The 24,503-nt window shown below is 67.3% G+C and overlaps 1 protein-coding gene across 1 annotated transcript in view; it reads right to left on the reverse strand.

Annotated features, from left to right (window-relative positions):
* Window positions 1-24,030, reverse strand: part of TMEM266 (transmembrane protein 266) — a 36,590-nt gene extending 12,560 nt beyond the window's left edge. Inside the window, 7 exon segments of the mRNA XM_079764187.1 lie at window positions 2,392-2,507; window positions 7,819-7,957; window positions 8,602-8,658; window positions 11,396-11,469; window positions 14,930-15,084; window positions 22,539-22,727; window positions 23,921-24,030. Coding sequence (XP_079620313.1) covers window positions 2,392-2,507; window positions 7,819-7,957; window positions 8,602-8,658; window positions 11,396-11,469; window positions 14,930-15,084; window positions 22,539-22,727; window positions 23,921-23,934 — 744 coding nt within the window. The 5' untranslated portion in view covers window positions 23,935-24,030.
* Between the last annotated feature and the right edge of the window lie 473 nt (window positions 24,031-24,503).

The raw sequence follows: 24,503 nt of genomic DNA on the forward strand, positions 1-24,503 counted from the left end.
TACACCGAGACCCTACGCATTTCCTTACGACACTGGTGAGTTCCCAGTTCTTAGGCAGCGAATGTGAATTCAGTTTGGGAACGGCGTCACTCCACTGTGAGGATGCGGAGGGAGCGAGCACGCGTGTGACGAAGCTGACGGGGAGGCCTGGCCGTGGGGCTGGGGTGCGGTGTGGCTGCGAGGGAGCTGTGCCCCACCCCCCCCGCCGTTCTCACTAGGCGCTGAGAAGTGATGGGGGAGGGGCGTGGGACATGCGCCTACACCACGCGGACCGGAAGGCCGTGTTCACGTAGGACACCTGACTCGATGCCCTCGATTAGCCGCGCTCTTGGGCGAGTCCGTCCTCAGTTTTCTTACCTGTAACATGGGGGGGGGGTCACCACGGGTCCTGAGCCAGGCTCAGCTGAGCACTCCCGGCCGTCCTTCGAGGATGTCATTCCCACCGTTTTCAGATCAGGAAAACCAAGGCCACAGAGAACCCCGGGCCGTCTAAGCTCGAGCTCCGGCTGTGCACCCGTGTGTCCCCAAAGCCTGTTCTCACCCAGCCCGGCGCTGTGCTCCCCAAGGGTCAGGCCACCCTGACCCCCAGCCCCACTCGCACTGCCTGAGGGGTGTTTGTTGCCCATCAGATCTCAAAGCTGTCACAGGTCGTTCTGAACATGAGGCGTCTGTTCGCCTGGCCTATGGGGCGCCCCGAGCTGGGGAGGGCAGGGTCCTGGCTGCAGACCAGCCCCTCCGGCCTCCAGCGCCCCCTCCCCCCCAGGACACCTGTTCCTTTTCTGTTCTGACTCGGGGGACAGGCTCGGCGCTGCTGAATGAAGTGGTGGGTCTCCCCCTCTCCCAGGCGTCACCCAGAGGGAGCCTCGTAGTCACTGCTCTGACTGCGCAGAGCCTCTCTCCGGCTCAGACCGCGGGAGCAGGCCGCCCGGGGGCCACCTGGACCAGGTCCCCTGGAGCTCGATGGCCACGGAGGAGACCGGGGAGGCGGCTGGCAGGGTCTGCGCTCAGCCAGGTGCCAGGTGCTGTGACGTGTGTGAGCGGGAGGGCAGGTGCTCGGCGGGGCCGGAGGCTGTGAATTTAGGGGCGGGTGGCCATGGGGTCGGGGTCTCTGACGAGGCCACTGCAGTGAGGACAGCCTCTGTTTTCCTGTTAGACGGACGGCTGCCCGACTGAGCGCCAGCCAGGCCCTGCGTAACACCCAGGCCCCCTCCCCTCTCGTCCCCGGGCCCCAAACCCAGCCCCCCCCACCCCCCTGTGCTTGCTACAGCCTCTCTCCTCAGGTGGCCCCTCAGCGCCAGCTCCTCTGGACCGCCCACTGCCCAGCACACAGACCCTGCACGTCCCTGCTGGGGACCCCGCGTCTACTGGGGACCTGCCACCCCCAGAGCCTTGTGAGAGCGGAGCCGAATCCTGCCAGGACGGAGTCCCGGTGCCCAGCAGGTGCCGAGCCCAGAGCGGGTGAGAATGGAGCGGGCCTCCTGCTGGGGCCGGAACGCCCCAGCCCAGGCCCCGCCCAGGCCGCCACGCCCAGGCCCCAAACAAGGATCTCCCCAGGCTGCGCCCGACGCCTCTGGTCACCGCCCCTCTCCGTCACCGCCCCTCTGGTCACCTCCCCTCTCGTCACCCGCAGGCACTGGGTGCTGACGTGAAGGCGTGGGGTCCCAGAGAAAAAGACCTGGTTCCTGGACAGACGTTCCAGGGGCGCCCTGTGGGAGGGACACTGTGTGCTCCCCGGGGACATTCCACAGGCTTCCCACCCCTCCAGCGCCTCCAGGGGAGAGCCGCCCGGGAGCAGGGACCCGGTGAGGCCGACACGAGGGTCCCCTCCTGGCCGGCCGGCCCTCTGCGCTCCCCCTGCTCACCCGGAACCACGAGTCCCGCAGAGCATGCAGCCTCGCTGCCCCCCCCCCCCCCCGCCGCCGCAGGACTCTGCCATCCCCGCACTGAACTCCCACAGAAGGAGCCAGCTGCCCGTCACAGCCCACAGACGGAGGACCTGAGGGCAAAGGGGCACGACTTGGCTGAAGTCCTGGGGGTGGAGGGCCCTGAGCCTTCACCGCGGCCCCCGAGGGCAAAGCACTGCTGACGCTCAGGAGGGTCTGGGGCCCCGGAGTGGGCGCCCGGCCGCCCGGCAGATGGACGTCAACCTGCATCAGAGGGGCCGTGCCGGGAAGACCAGGGCTGAGCTGCGGCTCGGTGTTGCGACTGGAGAGCCGAGCGGGAGCCATGGGCCAGTGGAAAGAACCTGGGCCGGCGTTGGGGCCAAGTCAGCCTGGCTGGGCCTAGAGACACCCCCCCCCACCCCACCTCTGATCCCAGAGCCCCGGTGGCTCTGGGCACCCAGCACCCGAGCCCTGGACAGAACCCAACAGAACCGCGGTGCCCGGTTACCCCCTGCTCCTGGCAGATCTGCGTCAGCCTCTCCAGCTGCTCGTCCTGCACGACCTTGGCCTTCTCGTACTGCTGGATGACCAGCTCCAGCTCCACCTTCACGGGCAGGACGTACGCTGCAGGACAGAGACGGCCGTGAGGGCCGGGAGCCGGAGGGGACGGCAGCAGGCCGGGCGAGGCGCGTTCCCTGAGGGCCCAACGGCCACCGGAGAGTGGGAGGGCGGCCGCCTGGGGGGCTGAGAGCTGTCCTCCGAGTGACACCCCCTGGGCTAAGGGCTCCACAACCTCCGCCGTGCCCGCTGCTCCGGGCAGGAGGTGAGCCGGCCGTGTGCGTGCCCTGTGCCCAGCCGTGTGCGTGCCGCGTGTCCAGCCGTGTGCGTGCCGTGTGCCCAGCCGTGTGGGTGCCGCGTGCGCAACCCGTGTGCGTGCCGCGTGCCCAGCCCGTGTGCGTGCCGCGTGCCCAGCCCGTGTGCGTGCCCTGTGCCCAGCCCGTGTGCGTGCCGCGTGCCCAGCCCGTGTGCGTGCCACGTGCCCAGCCCGTGTGCGTGCCCTGTGCCCAGCCCGTGTGCGTGCCCTGTGCCCAGCCCGTGTGCGTGCCCTGTGCCCAGCCCGTGTGCGTGCCGCGTGCCCAGCCCGTGTGGGTGCCGCGTGCCCAGCCCGTGTGCGTGCCCTGTGCCCAGCCCGTGTGCGTGCCCTGTGCCCAGCCCGTGGGCGTGCCGTGTGCCCAGTCGTGTGCGTGCCCTGTGCCCAGCCCGTGGGCGTGCCGTGTGCCCAGTCGTGTGCGTGCCGCGTGCCCAGTCGTGTGCGTGCCGCGTCCCAGCCCGTGTGCGTGCCGTGTGCCCAGTCGTGTGCGTGCCGCGTCCCAGCCCATGTGCGTGCCCTGTGCCCAGCCCGTGTGCGTGCCGCGTCCCAGCCCATGTGCGTGCCCTGTGCCCAGCCCGTGTGCGTGCCGTGTGCCCAGCCCGTGGGCGTGCCGTATGCCCAGCCCGTGTGCGTGCCGTGTGCCCAACCGGTGGGCGTGCCGTGTGCCCAGACCATGTGCGTGACGTGTGCCCAGCCCATGTGTGTGACGTGTGCCCAGCCCGTGTGCGTGCCGTGTGCCCAGCCCGTGTGCGTGCCCTGTGCCCAGCCCGTGTGCGTGCCCTGTGCCCAGCCTGTGTGCGTGCCGCGTGCCCAGCCCGTGTGCGTGCCCTGTGCCCAGCCCGGTGCATGCCGCGTGCCCAGCCCGTGTGCGTGCCCTGTGCCCAGCCTGTGGGCGTGCCGTGTGCCCAGTCGTGTGCGTGCCGTGTGCCCAGCCCGTGGGCGTGCCGTGTGCCCAGCCCGTGTGCGTGCCGCGTGCCCAGTCGTGTGCGTGTCTCGTGCCCAGTCGTGTGCGTGCCGCGTCCCAGCCCATGTGCGTGCCGCGTGCCCAGCCTGTGTGCGTGCCCTGTGCCCAGCCCGGTGCATGCCGCGTGCCCAGCCCGTGTGCGTGCCCTGTGCCCAGCCTGTGGGCGTGCCGTGTGCCAAGTCGTGTGCGTGCCGTGTGCCCAGCCCGTGGGCGTGCCGTGTGCCCAGCCCGTGTGCGTGCCGCGTGCCCAGTCGTGTGCGTGCCGCGTGCCCAGTCGTGTGTGTGCCGCGTGCCCAGCCCGTGTGTGTGCCCTGTGCCCAGCCCGTGTGTGTGCCCTGTGCCCAGCCCGTGGGCGTGCCGTGCGCCCAGCCCATGTGCGTGCCGTGTGCCCAGTCCGTGTGCGTGCCGCGTCCCAGCCCATGTGCGTGCCCTGTACCCAGTCCGTGGGCGTGCCGTGTGCCCAGCCCGTGGGCGTGCCGTGTGCCCAGCCCGTGGGCGTGCCGTGTGCCCAGCCCGTGTGTGTGCCGTGTGCCCAGTCGTGTGCGTGCCGCGTCCCAGCCCATGTGCGTGCCCTGTGCCCAGTCCGTGTGCGTGCCGCGTGCCCAGCCCGTGTGCGTGCCGTGTGCCCAGTCGTGTGCGTGCCGCGTCCCAGCCCATGTGCGTGCCCTGTGCCCAGTCCGTGTGCGTGCCGCGTCCCAGCCCATGTGCGTGCCCTGTGCCCAGTCCGTGTGCGTGCCGCGTCCCAGCCCATGTGCGTGCCCTGTGCCCAGTCCGTGTGCGTGCCGCGTCCCAGCCCATGTGCGTGCCCTGTGCCCAGTCCGTGTGCGTGCCGTGTGCCCAGCCCGTGGGCGTGCCGTGTGCACAGCCCGTGGGCGTGCCGTGTGCCCAGTCGTGTGCGTGCCGCGTCCCAGCCCGTGTGCGTGCCCTGTGCCCAGCCCGTGGGCGTGCCGTGTGCCCAGTCGTGTGAGTGCCGCGTCCCAGCCCGTGTGCGTGCCCTGTGCCCAGTCCGTGTGCATGCCACGTGCCCAGCCCGTGGGCGTGCCATGTGCCCAGCCCGTGTGCGTGCATGCCGCTTGCCCAGCCCGTGTGCGTGCCGCGTGCCGAGCTGTGTGCGTGCCGCGTGCCCGGCCCGTGTGCGTGCCGCGTGCCCGGCCCGTGTGCGTGCCCTGTGCCCGGCCCGTGTGCGTGCCGCGTGCCCGGCCCGTGTGCGTGCCGCGTGCCCGGCCCGTGTGCGTGCCGCGTGCCCGGCCCGTGTGCGTGCCGCGTGCCCGGCCCGTGTGCGTGCCGTGTGCCCAGCCCGTGTGCGTGCCCTGTGCCCAGCCCGTGTGCGTGCCGCGTGCCCAGCCCGTGTGTGTGCCCTGTGCCCAGCCCGTGTGCGTGCCATGCGCCCAGCCCGTGTGCGTGCCCTGTGCCCAGCCCGTGTGCGTGCCGCGTGCCCAGCCCGGAACCCACCTCGCTCAGGGGCCAGGTTCCTGCCCTCCCACCCAGGCCCCTCCTCGGGGGCACACGCTGCTCTATCACCATCATCTGGAAACAGGAGCCACCAGGTCAGGACCCAGCACCGGGGGAGGTGCTCAGAGCGAGGGCAGCCTGGCCGGGAAGGGAGACAGCAGAGGAGGGCCAGGAGCGGGGGCCCAGAGACCTCTGACCTCTGACCCCAGGTGTCTGCCTGGGATAGCCGCGCAGCATGTGAGCAGTTACTGAACTGACCCTGAGGGGGCAGCAACAGGCTTGGCTCTCCCGCGAGTCCCCACCCCCCACCCTGAGCTGGCTGGGCGACCCCCCTCCCCGCAGAGCCCTCCGCACTCACCATCGATGACCCTCCTCCCCCCCCCAGAGCCCTCCGCACTCACCATCGATGGCCCTCCTCCCTCCCCAGAGCCCTCCGCACTCACCATCGATGGCCCTCCTCACCCCCCCCCAGAGCCCTCCGCACTCACCATCGATGGCCCTCCTCACCCCCCCCCAGAGCCCTCCGCACTCACCATCGATGGCCCTCCTCACCCCCAGAGCCCTCCGCACTCACCATCGATGGCCCTCCTCCCTCCCCAGAGCCCTCCGCACTCACCATCGATGGCCCTCCTCACCCCCCCCAGAGCCCTCCGCACTCACCATCGATGACCCTCCTCCCTCCCCAGAGCCCTCCGCACTCACCATCGATGACCCTCCTCACCCCCCCCAGAGCCCTCCGCACTCACCATCGATGACCCTCCTCACCCCCCCCAGAGCCCTCCGCACTCACCATCGATGACCCTCCTCACCCCCCCCAGAGCCCTCCGCACTCACCATCGATGACCCTCCTCACCCCCCCCAGAGCCCTCCGCACTCACCATCGATGACCCTCCTCACCCCCCCCAGAGCCCTCCGCACTCACCATCGATGGCCCTCCTCACCCCCCCCCCCAGAGCCCTCCGCACTCACCATCGATGGCCCTCCTCACCCCCAGAGCCCTCCGCACTCACCATCGATGGCCCTCCTCCCTCCCCAGAGCCCTCCGCACTCACCATCGATGGCCCTCCTCACCCCCCCCAGAGCCCTCCGCACTCACCATCGATGACCCTCCTCCCTCCCCAGAGCCCTCCGCACTCACCATCGATGACCCTCCTCACCCCCCCCAGAGCCCTCCGCACTCACCATCGATGGCCCTCCTCCCCCCCCAGAGCCCTCCGCACTCACCATCGATGGCCCTCCTCACCCTCCCCCCCCAGAGCCCTCCGCACTCACCATCGATGGCCCTCCTCACCCTCCCCCCCCAGAGCCCTCCGCACTCACCATCGATGACCCTCCTCACCCCCCCCAGAGCCCTCCGCACTCACCATCGATGGCCCTCCTCACCCCCCCCAGAGCCCTCCGCACTCACCATCGATGGCCCTCCTCACCCCCCCCAGAGCCCTCCGCACTCACCATCCATGACCCTCCTCACCCCCCCCAGAGCCCTCCGCACTCACCATCGATGACCCTCCCCCCCCCAGAGCCCTCCGCACTCACCATCGATGACCCTCCCCCCACCCAGAGCCCTCCGCACTCACCATCGATGACCCTCCTCACCCCCCTCCCCCCAGAGCCCTCCGCACTCACCATCGATGACCCTCCTCACCCCCCTCCCCCCAGAGCCCTCCGCACTCACCATCGATGACCCTCCTCACCCCCCTCCCCCCAGAGCCCTCCGCACTCACCATCGATGACCCTCCTCACCCCCCTCCCCCCAGAGCCCTCCGCACTCACCATCGATGACCCTCCCCCCCCCAGAGCCCTCCGCACTCACCATCGATGACCCTCCCCCCCCCGAGCCCTCCGCACTCACCATCGATGACCCTCCTCACCCCCCTCCCCCCAGAGCCCTCCGCACTCACCATCGATGACCCTCCTCACCCCCCTCCCCCCAGAGCCCTCCGCACTCACCATCGATGGCCCTCCTCACCCCCCTCCCCCCAGAGCCCTCCGCACTCACCATCGATGACCCTCCTCACCCCCCTCCCCCCAGAGCCCTCCGCACTCACCATCGATGACCCTCCTCACCCGCCCCCAGAGCCCTCCGCACTCACCATCGATGACCCTCCTCACCCCCCCAGAGCCCTCCGCACTCACCATCGATGACCCTCCTCACCCCCCTCCCCGCAGGGCCCTCCGCACTCACCATCGATGGCCCTCCTCACTCTCCCCCCCCCAGAGCCCTCCGCACTCACCATCGATGGCCCTCCTCACCCCCCCCCAAAGCCCTCCGCACTCACCATCGATGACCCTCCTCACCCCCCCAGAGCCCTCCGCACTCACCATCGATGACCCTCCTCACCCCCCTCCCCGCAGGGCCCTCCGCACTCACCATCGATGGCCCTCCTCACTCTCCCCCCCCAGAGCCCTCCGCACTCACCATCGATGGCCCTCCTCACCCCCCCCCCAGAGCCCTCCGCACTCACCATCGATGACCCTCCTCACCCCCCCAGAGCCCTCCGCACTCACCATCGATGACCCTCCTCACCCCCCCAGAGCCCTCCGCACTCACCATCGATGACCCTCCTCACCCCCCTCCCCGCAGGGCCCTCCGCACTCACCATCGATGGCCCTCCTCACTCTCCCCCCCCAGAGCCCTCCGCACTCACCATCGATGACCCTCCTCACCCGCCAGATGCGGAGCAGGATGATGAGGCTGATGGCATCCCAGGGGCTCCGGGGCCCGTTGGCCACAGTGGACGCCACCATCGGGGCCAAGGACAGGATGATCACGGCCCCGTCGAACACCTGGGGGGGCAACCCCAGTGCTGGGCGTCCTCACACCCCCTGAGCCAGGCCAGGCCGCCTGGCACCCACCCCCTCCTGTCCCCAGCGAAAGGCCCCCACCCCAGGTGCTCCTGAGCTGCTCTGTCCAGCTGGTCCTCCCCCCAGAGGGCTGGGCTGCCCCAGCGTCCCGTCCCTTCTGGGGGCTGCAGGCCCAAGGCCCCTACCCCCCACACACACCCCGGCAGCTGTTCTGGGGAGGCAGGGCCAGGACAGGAGGGTCCCAGCCTGTGACTCGGCCCTGCAGCTCCAGCCTCGTGAGATCTCGACGCCAGCCCCCCACCCCCCCACCCCACCCCCTCTGCTCAGCGAGAGAAGCTAAACATGGGTGGGAGGCAGGGCAGGGTGGGCAGCAGACGCCGTGGGACAGCCAGGCCTCCCACCTCCCGACCCAGCACATCCCAGTCTCCGCTGGGGGGGGGGGGGGGCGGATCAGCTCCCCGCCTCAGGGCCTCAGACGGCACCCAGGGTTTAACACACATTTCAGAACAACTTGTGGGGCCTGTTCCGACCCCCTTTCCTGGGAACTCTCCCACGTTCCCTCCCGCCCACCTCGCGGGTCCCGTCTGTCCAGGAGGACCAGGTGGCTGCGGGGACTCTGGTCTCACCTCGATCTTGTTCTCGATGTAATCCCAGATCCCAAGCACCACGATGCGGAGAACAGTCTGAGGAGGAGACACGGGAGCTGGGGGGCGGCCCTGCCCCCACAGCGGAGTGCCGGACCTCGAGTCCCCGTCCACCCCCCGCAGTGCCCCCTCCGCCGACCGAGTGCCCGTCCACCCCCCTCAGTGCCCCCTCCACCCGACCGAGTCCTCGTCCACCCCCCTCAGTGCCCCCTCCGCCCGACCGAGTGCCCGTGAGGGTGCCAGCCCCTCGCTCATGTCCCCAGGCCCCACGAGCCCCTCTGCGGGGGCAGCCCCGGCACGTCGTGCCACCTGCACAGGACAGACGTGCAAGCTCCCCCCCTGCCCGACCTGGGGGGGGGCGGCCTTCCCGTGACGCCCTCCCCGGCCCTCCCTCCCTGCGGGAGACGCAGCGCCCAGCCCCCTCCCGTCAGTTCTGTGCACAAGTCCGGGCTGTGCCCCCCGGGCTCGGGGCTCCGGCTCACCCTCCCGTTCCTCCCCCAAACACGAGGCTGTGGGTGCACAGCGGTGGTGCTGGGGCGTCTCCCACGGGGGCTGGGCAGCGGGGAGCGTGCTGGGTCCCCCTGTGCCAGGCGCTCAGCGCCCCGTGCCCCCGCGGTCCTCCCGGAAGGCAGAGCCCCGGATCGGATCGGGCTGTTGGCTTTCGGGGCAGCAGCTCGGCCTCCGCTCCGCCACGGCCTGGGGCGGGGCCTCTGTCCCTCTGGCCTCGGCTCCTGGCACCCCTGAGGACCCGGCTCAGTGCCCCCCGCAGCCCCCTGGGAATCCTGGGAACATCCCCCCCCCCCCCCCCCCGCACCTCCCTGGCCCTTCTCACCAGAGGGGCCCAGTGCCTGCGAGCAGGACACACCCTGGAGCACGTGGGACCCACACAGCAGCCCCTCTGCTCGTGCAGGACAGGGTGTGTGGGGGGGGGGGCTCCCTGTGCTCTGTTGTCCTGTGACCCCGTTACTGTGCACCCCGCCCTGTCCTCTACCAGGTCCAGGTCAGGGTGCCACCCGTCTCCCAGCCCCCCTTCTCCCCCTCTGCCCTGGAAGCTGGGCCTTGCCCCGCTGGGTAAGGGGGAGAGGGAGCGGCTTGTCTGGGTGGGGGGGGGGGGGCGGGCAGCAGGGCGGAGGGAGGGCAATACATCCGGCAAAGCCAGTGAGACCGCAGCGTCGGGCGGCGGGAACCTCAGCCACTGAGGAAGCGTTTCTGCGGGCAGCACAGACCCAGGCTCCTTCTCCAAGGCCGCCGCAGGGACCACCGGCCCCGCCCAGGAGCTGGTGGGCGGCGCAGAGGGGGAGGGGGCCGGGGGGGCCGGGCACTCAGGGGCAGCAGCGGGGAGCCGCACTCCTTGGCGGCGGAGGCACCTCCGGGACAGTGACCTGGGAGCTGCTGGGACCCCGGGGATCTGACCCCCAAGTCTGACCCTCAGCCCTGGGGTCACCTGTCGATTCCCAGGGCTGCAGGAGAGCCAGCTGAGGTTCACTGATGCTGCCCACATGTCCCCACCCACCCAGGGTTCTGCACGCCACAGAGAGAGACAGGGAGAGAGAGACAGGGAGAGAGAGACAGGGAGAGACAGGGAAAGAGAGACAGGGAGAGAGAGACAGGGAGAGACAGGGAGAGAGAGACAGGGAGAGACAGGGAGAGAGAGACAGGGAGAGACAGGGAGAGAGAGACAGGGAGAGACAGAGAGAGACAGGGAGAGAGAGACAGGGAGAGAGAGACAGGGAGAGACAGGGAGAGACAGGGAAAGAGAGACAGGGAGAGAGAGACAGGGAGAGACAGGGAGAGACAGGGAGAGAGAGACAGGGAGAGACAGGGAGAGAGAGACAGGGAGAGACAGGGAGAGAGAGACAGGGAGAGACAGAGAGAGACAGGGAGAGAGAGACAGGGAGAGAGAGACAGGGAGAGACAGGGAAAGAGAGACAGGGAGAGAGAGACAGGGAGAGACAGGGAGAGACAGGGAGAGAGAGACAGGGAGAGAGAGACAGGGAGAGAGAGACAGGGAGAGAGAGACAGGGAGAGACAGGGAGAGACAGGGAGAGAGAGACAGGGAGAGATAGGGAGAGAGAGACAGGGAGAGACAGGGAGAGAGAGACAGGGAGAGACAGGGAGAGAGAGACAGGGAGACACAGGGAGAGACAGAGACAGAGAGAGACAGGGAGAGACAGAGAGAGACAGGGAGAGACATGGAGAGACAGGGAGAGACAGGGAGGGAGAGACAGGGAGAGACAGGGAGAGAGACAGGGAGGGAGAGACAGGGAGAGACAGGGAGAGAGAGACACGGAGAGACAGAGACAGGGAGAGAGAGACACGGAGAGACAGAGACAGGGAGAGACAGGGAGAGACATGGAGAGAGAGACAGGGAGAGACAAAGACAGGGAGAGACAGAGACAGAGAGATGTGGAGAGAGAGATAGGGAGAGACAAGGAGAGACAGGGAGAGAGAGACAGGGAGAGACAGGGAGAGACAGAGACAGAGGGAGACAGAGGAGAGCAGATTGCTGGCGCTGGATCCCATGTGTAGGTAACGCCCGGCCTGCAGAGCGCCGCGCCCACAGCAGGAAGGCCAGTCTCCCCACTCTCCTGGGGGCTCTGCCTGCGGCCCCTACTGACACGCAGGCCAGGGCGACAGCCGGGAACTGCCCGAGGGTCACTCGCCCGCTGGGTGCACAGGCAGAGGGAGGGCCGGGTCCGGGCACTCACTCATCCGTGCCCTGGGCTCCCCGCCCCCAGGAGCCCCCTCCCCGGGACGGAGCGGAGCCAGGGCCTACCTCGGAGAAGAAGGCGGAGAGGATGAGCAGGCTGATCCAGTGAATGACCCCGGCGAACTGGAAGGCGCTGGGAACTGCAACACAAGGACGGGCCGAGGTCAGGAGCGAGGACGTGGCGCACCGGGAGCAGGAGGTCTGGATGGAGCCAGGCCGAGCCCGCCAGGGGTGTCTGAAAGAGGGGGCGGGAGGGGCGGGCCGCCAGGCCATGCTTTCCTCTACAGCCCCCCACCCAGGCTGCCTCCGGGGCTCCAGCCCAGCCCTGCAGTCTCAAGGGGCTCGTCTCCCGAGGGGCTCAGGGAAACCCGGGCTTTCGGACCCGGACGAGCTGGAACGCCTCACCGTCAGCCCAGGGCGCCACACTGAGCGGGGACTGAGGCCGCTCACTCGGACGTCTCTGACAAGGAGGTGGTGGTGTCGGCCGGGCTGTTTCAGGGAACAGGCTGGAAGGACGGGAAGAGGGAGCCCCCAAAGGTGGCAGAGCACGCGGCTGGGTCTGCCACGCTGCCTAGTGGCTCCTTCCCGTAGCCACGGCACCAGCTCCGGAGGCCTTTAAACACAGGAGCCGGTCAGCTCCCACCGCACGGCACATCTACCGGGGCGGACCCGAAGCAGGCGCCAGGGCCCAGGGCAGGGCCCGGGGCTCTGACGGAGACTGGGGGTGCAGGTGCTCCCGGCGGACAGGGCCAGGGGGCTCCGACGGAGACTGGGGGTGCAGGGTGCTCCCCGGAGGACAGGGCCAGGGGGCTCCGACGGAGACTGGGGGTGCAGGGTGCTCCCCGGAAGACAGGGCCAGGGGGCTCTGACGGAGACTGGGGGTGCAGGTGCTCCCCGAGGACAGGGCCAGGGGGCTCCGACGGAGACTGGGGGTGCAGGGTGCTCCCCGGAGGACAGGGCCAGGGGGCTCTGACGGAGACTGGGGGTGCAGGATGCTCCCCGGAGGACAGGGCCAGGGGGCTCTGACGGAGACTGGGGGTGCAGGTGCTCCCCGGAGGACAGGGCCAGGGGGCTCTGACGGAGACTGGGGGTGCAGGTGCTCCCCGGAGGACAGGGTCAGGGGGCTCCGACGGAGACTGGGGGTGCAGGATGCTCCCCGGAGGACAGGGCCAGGGGGCTCTGACGGAGACTGGGGGTGCAGGTGCTCCCCGGAGGACAGGGCCAGGGGGCTCCGACGGAGACTGGGGGTGCAGGGTGCTCCCCGGAGGACAGGGCCAGGGGGCTCTGACGGAGACTGGGGGTGCAGGTGCTCCCCGGCGGACAGGGCCAGGAGAGATGCTGGCCGCACATCCTGGGCAGGGGCCTAACGGGCACAGGAGCCGCTGGGAACATGAGCTGCTCCCCCTCTGGGCCAAGCGGGGCCCACCCAGCTCAGAGCGCCCTGGGCTGCAGGACGACGCCAGGGTCACCGCAGGGGCAGGTGGACCCACAGCCTCCCCCGAGCTCTGAGGCTGGGGGACCCGGGGGTGGCAGACACCAGAGCTCTGAGGCTGGGGGGCCCCGGGGGTGGCAGACACCAGAGCTCTGGGGCTGGGGGACCCCGGGGGTGGCAGACACCAGAGCTCTGAGGCTGGGGGGCCCCGGGGGTGGCAGACACCAGAGCTCTGGGGCTGGGGGACCCCGGGGGTGGCAGACACCAGAGCTCTGGGGCTGGGGGACCCCGGGGGTGGCAGACACCAGAGCTCTGAGGCTGGGGGGCCCCGGGGGTGGCAGACACCAGAGCTCTGGGGCTGGGGGACCCGGGGGGTGGCAGACACCAGAGCTCTGGGGCTGGGGGACCCCGGGGGTGGCAGACACCAGAGCTCTGGGGCTGGGGGACCCCGGGGGTGGCAGACACCAGAGCTCTGGGGCTGGGGGGCCCCGGGGGTGGCAGACACCAGAGCTCTGGGGCTGGGGGACCCCGGGGGTGGCAGGCACCAGAGCTCTGAGGTTGGGGGACCCCGGGGGTGGCAGACACCAGAGCTCTGAGGTTGGGGGACCCCGAGGGTGGCAGACACCAGAGCTCTGAGGTTGGGGGACCCCAGGGGTGGCAGACACGAGCTCTGAGGTTGGGGGACCCGGGGGTGGCAGACACCAGAGCTCTGAGGATGGGGGACCCCGGGGGTGGCAGACACCAGAGCTCTGAGGCTGGGGGACCCCGGGGGTGGCAGACACAGGTCTGGAGCGGGGAGGGCTGCAATCCTAGGCTCCAGGTGGGGGACTCGGGGTCCCCTGGCGTTGGGCCCACATGACCCTTAAAAACGAGCCAGGAGGCGCCGGAGGCTCCCACCTCGGCCGTGAGCAGCCGCGGGCTCTGAGGGCCTCCGGGGACTTCGGAAACATAACCCCGTCGTTTCTCCGGGGAATTCGGGCCTTTTCACGGCTGCGTTAAGAGCGGGAGGCCTCTGGTGTGTTTTATGGAGGGGAGACGCCTTTGTGAGCTGCTTTGGACCTCCCCCCAGCCCCTCTCCCGGAGATTCCATTCTAAGCCCCATTCCAGCGTCGGCCAGGCCCCAGCCTCCCCGGTGCCTGGCAGCACCCCAGGGAGAGGCTCGCTGGGGGCTGGGGGCTGGGGGCAGACCTCGTAAAACAGATGGGTGGGCGCGGGAGGGAGAGCCCCCCACGTGGTTCACTGCAGACAGGCCGCGTGCACCGTGCGGGCCACCTTGGGCCTGAAGATTCTGACTGGAACCCAGGGAGCTGACGGACCCCCGTCGGCGGCAGGTGGGCCTGGGAAGGGCCTGGAGGCGTCTGAGAAACAGGTCCTGGGCCCGCTCTGGGGTGGGGTCTGCAGTCCTGGGTGTGGCCGAGGCAGGAAAGGAAACCCTGGGGCGGGGCGGAGGGGGTGGGGGTGGGAGGAGGGGTGGGGGTGGGAATAATCTCCTCTCTTCTGTCTCTGGCCTTGAACGACCCACCTTCTGAACTGGGGACCTGTGAGCACCGGGAGTCTACAGAACCACCCCCTCAGGCAGAGCCGAGTCTCACCCCTCCCCCGGGCACCCACTGGGCACCCCCCCACCCCCCCGCAGCCCTGCAGCCGGGATGTCCAGCAGACACGCCGTGGGCCTCCAGCACCCGGAACCCGGACCAATGACTGGGACGGGGGAGGGGGTGGGGGGGGAGGGAGGCCAGCCGACCCTGCCGTAACCTGATTTCCGGATCTTCAATCCCCGGTCTGCACAGTGGGAGGCCGTCAGGCCTGCCCCTCTCGGGGGGCTGCCCGAGGTCCGAGGACAGAAAAGCACTCCCGTGGGCAACAACACCAGAACCGCACCCCGGTGGCGGCTGCTGTGGGTGACCAGGGGAGCTCTCCTTAAGCTACAAAAACTCCAACCCAGACAATTCCAAATGGGAGTAAAAGAAGTGCACGCAGGGGTCCCCAACATGTCTGACCTCAGTTTCGGGTGGTGGGATGCTGGGAGGACACGGGAGCGGCCACAGGGTGAGGGGGCACCGATGCTGGGGGGACAGAGGCTGCCCGGTGTCCTCGTGGGGGACCCCTGGTGGGTGCACAGTGAATATCGACATCAACGTATTTGACAGGTCCCTCCGGCTACTCACACTGGAGGAGCTTTATATCTATTAGCAGCTCCAGGGTCAGGAGGATCACCACCAATATTACACAGGCTACCAGGACACTGTTGAGACTGGCACTGAGCAAAAATACCTGCCACGCGGCTGCTCTCTTCCCGCAGCACGGCCTCAGCCAGGTGGACCTGCGGGGACAAGAGGGGGAGGAGGCGCTGAGGGGGGCCCAGAGGCCCTGCTCTCAACCCCCACGGGCCCGCTCCCACCATCTTATGCGGGAGGCTGCGGAGTCGAATTACGAAGAGGGTCTCTTGGGGCATCTGACCCACTCCCCTCAGAAACTCAAGATGCGGGCACGGGGTGCTGTGCGGGGGACTGGAAGGCTGAGGTCGGTGAGGCGCTGGAGGGAGTCAGGGAGTCCTGCCTTCGGCTCCCCGTTCGTATGCTCCTTCGCCCCAGTCACGGGCCCAATGAGGCTGCAGCTGGTCTAGAAGCACCCTGAGCCCACAGAGCTGAGGATGGCGATGGCCCACACACTGGGCCACCCCCTCCTTCCTATCCAGAGGGGACGGACAGCCGTGCCCGGCCCCCCAGATCCCAGGGTTCCCCCCTCACAGGCCGCCCAGCGAAGCCTGCGGAGCCCCGCCTGGGGCTCAGGGACCCAGCAGGAAAGGGCTCAGCCGCGGCTTTCCGGATCTTTTCTAAATCTCTGGAGTGGAAGGGGCGGTCCTGGGCTCTGGGGGAACGCCAAGACTGGGGTTCAATCCCCCGCTCGGGACGCGGGTCCCAGGAAGGCGGCACTAACCTGGGGACACGGGGAGCGGCCACCAGGGGACGGGCCAGGCGTGTCTGTCCGGGCGGCAGGAAGGACAGGCATGAAGCCCCACCTCCCGCTCAGAGGGGCGGCCCCCACCTGTCCGAGGCCCCGAGAAGCCAGGTGCCCCCCCAGGTGCTGTCAGCTGCGCTGCTTCTGTGCACGGAAGACCCCTGAACGTTAAGCAGGTGGCTTCGCTCAGCTGACTGCTCTGCTGATCCATCCTCACCCACTCCCCCTCCCTCCCCTCCCACAAGCGCCATTCCTGCACCTTCCCCGGCCCTATCTTCACCCTTCACACCTCTCACACCTTCCCCAGCTCACACGTCCCTCGTCCCTCGGCTTCCGGCTTCCTGTCAACTCCTCCCACCGCCACAGGTCTCAAAGGAGACCCAGCTCCAACTCCACACCCGCTAACCCCCCCCCCCCCCGCCGATGCGTTCACTGCCCCCGAGTGTGAGCCAGCACCCTTCCGGTCACAGCGGTGACGGGCGCTCCGGACGGCATCGCGCTGAGCAGCCGTCTGTGAGTCCGGTGCCGACGGCTTTCTCGGCTGCAGCCACTTGGGGAGCAGGACCGGGGACGCCGAGGCCCCGGCACAGAGGCGAGCCGAAGGAGCAGGTGTCTGGCTGCCCGGGTGTCTGGAGATTCCAAACTGCTAATAAAACGGCCTCTGAGACCCAGAAGAGTCCGACATTCCGGGGAGACGGTGTTTTAGCAGAAAAACAAGATGTGTCCAGCGTCAAAATGTCCAAGTGGTTAAAGAACGACTCGAGGAGCTTCGTGGGCCCAAAGGGAAATCGGCACGGACTCTGCGATTTTTTCTTCATCCTCATGCGGGACCTGTGTTTTTTTTGTTTTGTTTTGTTTTTTTAATATATTTCTTTATTGATTTCAGAGAGGAAGGAAGAGGAACATCAATGATGAGAGAATCATGGATCGGCTGCCTCCTGCACGCCCCCCACTGGGGATCGAGCCCGCAACCCGGGCCTGTGCCCTGAGCGGGAATCGAACCCGGGACCCTTCAGTCGGCAGGCTGATGCTCTATCCACTGAGCCACACCGGCTAGGGCGGGACCTGTTTTTTATTTTGGCTTTTTCCTTTTCAGAGAGAGAGGAAGGGAGGAGAAACATCAACGTGAGACACAAACGTGCACTGGTGTTCGGGACGATGCTCCAACCGAGCCACTGGCCAGGCTGACTTCAATTCTCTTGTTGTTGTTGTTGATTTCTGAGAGGAAGGGAGAGGGAGAGAGGGGGAAGCATCCGTGATGAGAGAGGATGATGGGTCCCGCATGCCCCCCACTGGGGGTGGAGCCCACACCTGGCCTGTGCTGACTTCCGCTCCTGAAGACACTGTCCTTCCACCTCTTCAGCATCAGCCCGTCCCACCCGGCGGTGCTGCCCGAGCGGCCGCCAGAGGGCAGGCGTGTCCCAGCTCCAGCTCCTGGAGCAGGAGGGCAGCGCCGTGGCCAGTGGGGCTGCCAAGGCCGGAACCCGGAGCAGATGGCCGGCCCGCGGGGGCCGTGTTCCATGTGCGGTCCCACCAGTCCTCCGGGGGCTGCAGAGATCCTGGCTGGGCGGGCACCCGCCGTGCCGCCTCTGCTCTATGGACTTGGCGTCCCGGTCAAAGCTGGAGAGAGCGGCTCTAGCACATTAAGTGAACTCTGGCCACGTCTGATGGCTCCACGTGAGGCAAGGCCACGGGAGTGGCCCTGAAGGGGCGGCTCCAGGTCACTGCTCCGCTGAGCAGCCCTTCCTGAGGGGGCGGGCCTGGTGCCGGGGGCCTGGGCCCCCACGCCGCAGAGCCATGCGATCCGGCTGCGTGGCTGCCAGGCCAGCGAAGGGGAAGGCTGAGCCATGGGAGGGAGCAGTACTCGGGGGGGGGGGGGGGGCTGTGGAGACCCTCAGTCGTCCCAGCCCGTGCTCACAGGCCGTGCAGCCAGGGGGCACAGCAGAGCCCCCCGCCCGGTAGGCAGCCAGGCAGGCAGCCCTGCCAGCCCTGCACTGAGAGGCTCACCCCTCTCGGCCCCCAAGAAGGAAGAGGGAGGGTCCAGGGAGTAGGAGGGCCTGGCCGCAGGCATGGAGTGAGGTCCAGAGCTCCGGCGGGCCTCCTGCCTGGCGCTGACCACGGCGGCACGGCCGGGCCAGAGGCTAGAACCCTTCTGGTGGCAAAGCTCTCCCACAGGGATGCCAACTACGGCCCTGCACCGGCCCCAAAACGCACACCATCACAGCACCGTGCCTCACGGACGGGGCAGCTTTGCACGCCTGGAGCCCAGGGGCACACCGGGGACGGGAGCCCGGGACCCCACGTCCCCAAGACGCCCCGCTCTGCGATGCTGACGGGCCTGGACGGCACGGGCTCGGCGGCGTCTCCCTGGGAGAGCACCCCGAGGCCCCGCTGCAGGGCCGTGGCGGTATCCGTCCCCAGGGCTGAAGTGCTGCCGGGGAGGCCCCGGCGCTGACTGGAACCCAGCGTCGGCCACCGCCCGGCTTCAGTCTGCGGACGTGACCGACGCCGTCCAGCCCTGAGGACGGGCCGGAGCTGCGCCAGCGCTTCACACACGTCACCTCGTCCCGTCTCTGAAAAGGGGTTCCTTCTTCAGCTGCCTCCTCTGTTGACAAACACCCGGGGGGACAGCTTGACCTCCCATCTGTTCCCCACCTTCCCATCTGGGGGCCACTGGTGACTCCAAACGCAGCCGCGGGGACTGGCCCTCTGAGCGCAGCCGCTTCCTAACCCCGGCCGGGAGCAGCATCCCCAGCCGTGCTGGGCTGTTCTTCTGAAATATTAAAAATAACGTGTGAGCCCGAGCTCGGTGCTTACTGAGCAGCTACCACGTCCGTCCACGGCGGGGTGTGGGTACAGGGCCCTCAGGACGGGGCTCACTGTCCACAGGTGGGAAGGGCCGACCTCCATTCCGTCCGCCCACGGGTCAGGCGCTACCACATCCCACTCCCCCGCTGTGTGGGTGCTGAGCGCCCAGGGTGGCGGCCGTCCCGCACGGAGCCTGCGGCCTTGCGAGCGGGTCTGACTGTGCCGGGGGCTCCGGGTCCCAGCCCGCTCAGGAAACGCACAGGAATAGGGGGAGAGCAGGGGCGGGAACGAGCGCACACGGGCAGGACTTCCCCACACAGCCCAGTATCCGCCTGGAAGAGCCCCGGGCCCAGCGCCCAGGGCCCGCGCTGCGTGTGTGCACGGGGCGGGCGGCTTCCTCGCCCTCCGGGAGAACCGTGACCACAGCCACGTCCTGTCCAGCACCCTCTCCGTGCCCGCTGCCAGGAGGAAGGCCCAGGCGTCCGGCACACGTGCCTACCAGGAACTCACAGGCTGGGGGGAGGGGCCTCCCAGCCCTCCGGGGGAATGGAGAAACGGGAGTTTCCATACAGCCTCAGCCCTGCACCCGGGGGAGGAGGGACGGGGTGGAGGGTGGGGGGTCACGGAGTCTGCATTCGCTTGTCCCAGAATCCACGTTTCTTGCATCCTCAGAAATGACGAGCTCAGGCCAGGAGGTAGGAGCTGCCACCCCACTCAGGCAGCGCGCCCCAAAACCCCTTCTGGGGACACAACGGCCGACACGCCCCGCGGGGGGTCCAGGGCACTGCCCACACATCGCTGAAGAGCCTGACTTGGGAGGGAACCGGGTCCTCAGTGTTGGGAACTGCCCCCCACCCCAGGCTCCCTGTGCCTGCAGGGCTGCCTGGAGGGCTGCCTGGAGGAGGTGGTTTCCTAACAGGGTGGGTGGGGAGGGAGCCGGTGGCTAGTTTTCAGGCTTCTCTGTCCAGCTCTCTGTTCTCAGCTGTAGTTTGGCAAATCCGGGGTTGGCCACGCTCCCCCTTCCTGTTTAGCCAAAGTCCAGATCCAAGGAGCCTCCAAAGATGACTGGGGAACCAGAACCCCGTAAATTCAGCTCACTTTCCTGGGGGACCTGACCTTAAGTTCAAATGGCTCTCCCTCCCTCCTCCAGGCCGCGCTCAGCGGGGCTCGCTGCCACGCCGTGGTGGCCCGGGTGTACCCCCGTCCCTGGGAGAAGGCGGGACGTGGGGCTTATTCTGCTGAAAACCACGTATCTGTGAATTCACTCCTTAATCAGTGGAAAGGCCTGGCAGTTCCTGGACTCCGAGACAGAGGCTAACCTGTGCTGGTCGGAAAGAGACTGTGATCTGCACGGAGCCGCTATCCCTCTGAGGCGTCAGGACCCCGGGAAGCCCGCGTCCCCGTACGAGGGGGGCTGTGCCGATTACAGATGGGTCTCTGTGGCCTCGAGAGAATGGACTAATAAAGCTCACTTCTAACTTTTTTCTCCTTTGGGGGAAAAATGACGCAGAGTTCACAGGCAGGAACGTCCAGACTTAACACCTGCAAAAGGTCATGGCAGGACGAACCTGCCTTTTAACCCTGAACCCCAAAAGGCGTTTCCTGCTCCTAAGAAGACGCTACACTGCCCTGAGTCCGGAGGCGAAGCGGTCTCCTCAGGGTGACTGTGGAGGGTGTGGCGTTAGCTCAGAGGCGCCGGCCAGGACCACGGCCTGGAGCTCTGGCCCAGAGCCGGGCCCTCCAGGGTGTGTCCTGGACCCCGCACAGGTCGGGGTCCCCCCCATTTCCCCAAAGGGACTGGCTTCCCTTCTCTTCTAATCCCCATCGTCACATGGCCTCCCCCACCCACTCATGCATGCAGTCCCTCCTTCCTTCACAAACACCCCGTCCCGGGCTCGCAGGAGCTGGCCCCTGCCGTGGGGAGCCCCCAGGCCAGTGCGGGGACAGACCCCAGAACAGACCCGAGAGCCCAGTGGCACAGACGCTTTCTGAGCTGTGTCCCAGCGCCAACGTCCTCAGGTTCTGAAACTTGGGACACTGGAGAGAAGTGAATGGTGGGGCGCCGGGCCCCCGAAGCCCCTTGTTTCCTGCAGGAGGGACCCAGCAGGAAGCGTGTCTGACCAGACCTTCACTGAAGCTCCTGAGAGAGCAGAAGGGCACGCCTGTGTTCTGCACCAGGAAGGGCAGGTGGGAATGTGGGGACACCCCGGGAGGTGCAGCCGGAGCCAAGAGGCCTCTCCCGCCCCCGCGCAGCGTGCTTCCACTTCGCTCCCTCCCCTGGCTTCCGTCCTGCGCCTGCTCTTCCTGCCTCCCTCCGGGAAGCCCTCTGGCTGCCAAGGAGCCCGCGGAGCCCGCAGCGACACAAACCCCTTCACCACGGACCCCACTGCGATGGCGGCCGTGAGCCGAGCAGGAGCGACGAGCAGGCAGAGTCCCCGGCGAGAGCCCAGACGCCTCGCCATGGACCAGCAGGTGCAGGGGCTCTGCCCCCGGTGGCTCTCCTCCCCTTGCATGGCCTGGCCAGGCGCTGTGGACCCCGGCCTTTCCACCCGAGAGGCAACGTGTGCGCCTCACGTTGTATTCCAGCTCCCGGCCCAGACAGACAAGCACAAGGCCAGCCACCGCTCAGGTCAGGGCCCGCTGTTCCGATAACGGCCCCTGCCCTGGTGCCCGCCCTTCAGTGGAGACCACCACCCTGAGGACACACCGGGGAAACTGCTGCATGTCCCACTGAGGTCTTTCCCTGGGACCCCACCATCCCCACCGGAGAGCCCTCGGGACGGAGGACCCGGCCTCTCCCACCTGCCCATGCCTTCCCCCCCGCCCCCCCGCCCAGGCACTGACCGTTAGCTCCCTCACTCCCCAGCCCCCAGGCCGTCCTTACCTCTAGAACTTGTTCCCTAAGCCCATTTCTCCTAGCAGTGACCTCTAGAACTGGGAGATCTGCCGAATAAATGTTCGCGGGCAGTGCGGGGCCTGGCTCTGAATGCTTTCCGAGCCAGAACCCAGCACCGAGGTGGCTGAACCCAGGTTGGGTCTGACCCCACCAGTGAGGCCAGACCGGGTGCTGTTCCCGCTGCCGCAGCACTGCCTCCGCCAGGAGCAGCTTTCCTGGCACACCGGGCGCTCGAGTCAAGCCAAGAGCCTCTGCCGTGGTCCCTCACTGTAATCCCCCGGATGGGAGAACCTCTGAGAGCCCTCCGTTCAGAAGCAAATGCAATGGCGGTGAGGTGGGCCTCCGCCTCCTCCCGGCCAGCTGGTTGTGGCTTCCCTCGCACCTCTCCCACACCCTCCCACCTCCCCTCTACCTCCCCCCCCCCACCCCACACACCCCCCGGCGGGGGACGCCCGCAGGCTGCAGCCCTGCACCTTGCCCAACCAGCATCCTTCAAGGCCTTTCCAGTTGGGAGATGCTTAGACCCTAGAGGCTTGGGGATGTACTACCGCTTTTGACCAACAGAGGGCAGCACCCCCTCGCTCTCGCTCCTGCCTGCCTGGCCCTCTCCCGGGTCCTGCTGAACCGGCGCACAGCGCTCAGAGAAACTTGTATTTTCAGAGAAAGCCACTGGGTGGCGCTTCTAAAAAAGGTGCAGGGTTTCACAGCTGTTGGGCCATTTCTCTCCGAAAAACTTTGTTTTTGTTTGGAAAACAAACAGAGGGGCTCCAAGCTGTAAAAACATAATTCTAACCAATACTTTTCACGAGCTCCTAAACAGCCCGGCAACCTTCATTTCTAGATTCAAAGCAGAGGTGGCTGGCCAGGGCAGTGCAGTCCAAGCCACTTCTCTGGGGCGTCCCGATGGATCCCCAGTGTGCAGCGCAGTCGGGTGGGGCCTTAGGGAGAACATCAGTCCTTAAACAGATGCGGTGACTCGGACGGACGCTGTGTCTGGCACCGGCAGGTTTTTCTCCAGGGGAAAGGGCCTGTGTGGCCCCCCACACACACACACTCAGCACCTCGACCCTGTGTGCCTCCAGGGAGTTATGCCCAGACGGCCCAGCACCTACCCTTCTCTTTGGTAATCCTCGTCCAGGTTTGACAGGAGCTGCGAGCCCGCCGTGGAGAGGTCGCCTGGGGCCAGGGGCAAGTCCCGATACGCAAAGTTCGCCAGCTGCCCTGCGGCAGTGCTCCTGGCGTCCTCGTCCCCCGGCTGGGAGATGATCTCCACCTCGGGAATTCCTCCTCCGGCGGCGGGCCTGCGGGACAGGACGACAGGCAGTCCCTCAGCCAGGCCTCTCCCTCCCCCCCCCCACCCCCGCCCCGCGGAAGGAAGGCCTGCGGGACAGGACAACAGGCAGCCCCTCAGCCAGGCCCTCTCGCCCCCGCAGGAGGGCCCTGCCCGGGAGCTCTGCAGCTCAGGTCTCGGTTGCCCCACCACTGAACGGACAGCAGCGCTCAGGGGCGTCACCGGGAGGTTCAGAGCCGAACCACCTGCTTCTCTTCCTCGAATCGCCCAGGGGAGTGAGGGGGGGGCGGGTTCCATGGGACACCAGGGGCGGGCGCTGCCGGAGCGCCGTTCACAGGTAGGTGCCCCGCCCGACTCCTGTCTGTGGTCTGTCTCAGGCCGTGCTTGGCTCCATCAGGCACAGGCACCCTCCTCACCGCGAGGCTTTTACAAAACGACTCCAGGTCCTCAGGCGGCACAGCCCAGGCACGCGGCCTCATGTCTCAATAATCAAAACAACGGTGTGCGTGTTTATGGGGAACCCAGCTCCTCCAGATGTTTTCAGAAAAGTGGGTTCTGGGTTGAAGCTGGTCTCAAGGAAACTCGGGTTGTGGACTAAACACACAGAGCTTTCTGACCAGTGGGGTGTTCCCGGGTGACAGGTTCTGAGACTAGTCATATTTGGCTCTGCTTGGCTGGTGTGGCTCAGTGGTTGAGCGGTGACCTATGAACCAGGAGGTCCAGGTTCGATTCCCGGTCAGGGCACAGGCCCAGGGTGGGGGCTCGATCCCTGGTGTGGGGCGTGCAGGAGGCAGCCAATCCATGATTCCCTCTCATTATGGATGTTTCTCTCTTTTCTTTTTCTTTTTTTTAAAATATATTTTATTGATATTTTACAGAGAGGAAGAGAGAGGGATAGAGAATTAGAAACATCGATGAGAGAGAAACATCGATCAGCCGCCTCCTGCACACCTCCTACTGGGGATGTGCCCGCAACCAAGGTACATGCCCTTGACCGGAATCGAACCCGGGACCTTTCAGTCCGCAGGCCGACGCTCTATCCACTGAGCCAAACCGGTTTCGGCATCTCTTTTCCTCTGAAAGCAATAAAAATAAAAATAAATAATAGTCAGGTCATGCAGCTGGCCCCTGGAAGGAGCCACGGTTGCCCCCGCGTGACTGAGCGCCCGCTCAGCACCCAGGGCGCAGCTCCGTGCGACTTACTGTGGGCTGCTCATGTTGAGGCGCAGCCGGAGCCCCGGGTTCCTTGGGGTCTAGCGGGGCTCGGCTGCCTGGAAGCCTGTGGTCGGCATTTCCCAGCGGGCCTTCTCCCAGGCCCACACGCACAGCACCCTGAAACAGACCAGTGCAGAGGAGTGTTACACGCCGGCCATCTGAAAGAGGAAGTTCCTCACCGTAACGCTGGACAGACTCTAGGGTTATCCTCGGGGACAACACGCAGGAGCTCCCGCTTGCTGCGAGATGAAGCAACGGGCGCGAGTGACAGCGGCTTCCTGTCACACAGCGGGCAGAAGAGCCAGGAGCATGGACCAGGCTCTCCGACGTCTCAGCCACGGCTCTCCCCACCACCCGTGCTCAGGAAACCCGGGTAATGTTATGTTTCAGCTGCAGGAATCGCAATGATAAGGCCTGTCTCAAAAACCTCATGTTCCGGAGGATTAAACAAGATGGCGGCAAAGGTAAACGCCTAAACTGCCGCCGCGCACAACAATTTCAAAACTACAACTAAAAGACAAAACATCTATCACCCAGAACCACGGGAAAGCTGGCTGAGTGGAGGTTCTAC

The sequence above is a fragment of the Cnephaeus nilssonii genome, assembly GCF_951640355.1.
Source record: "Cnephaeus nilssonii genome assembly, chromosome: 24".
Taxonomy (NCBI): domain Eukaryota; kingdom Metazoa; phylum Chordata; class Mammalia; order Chiroptera; family Vespertilionidae; genus Cnephaeus; species Cnephaeus nilssonii.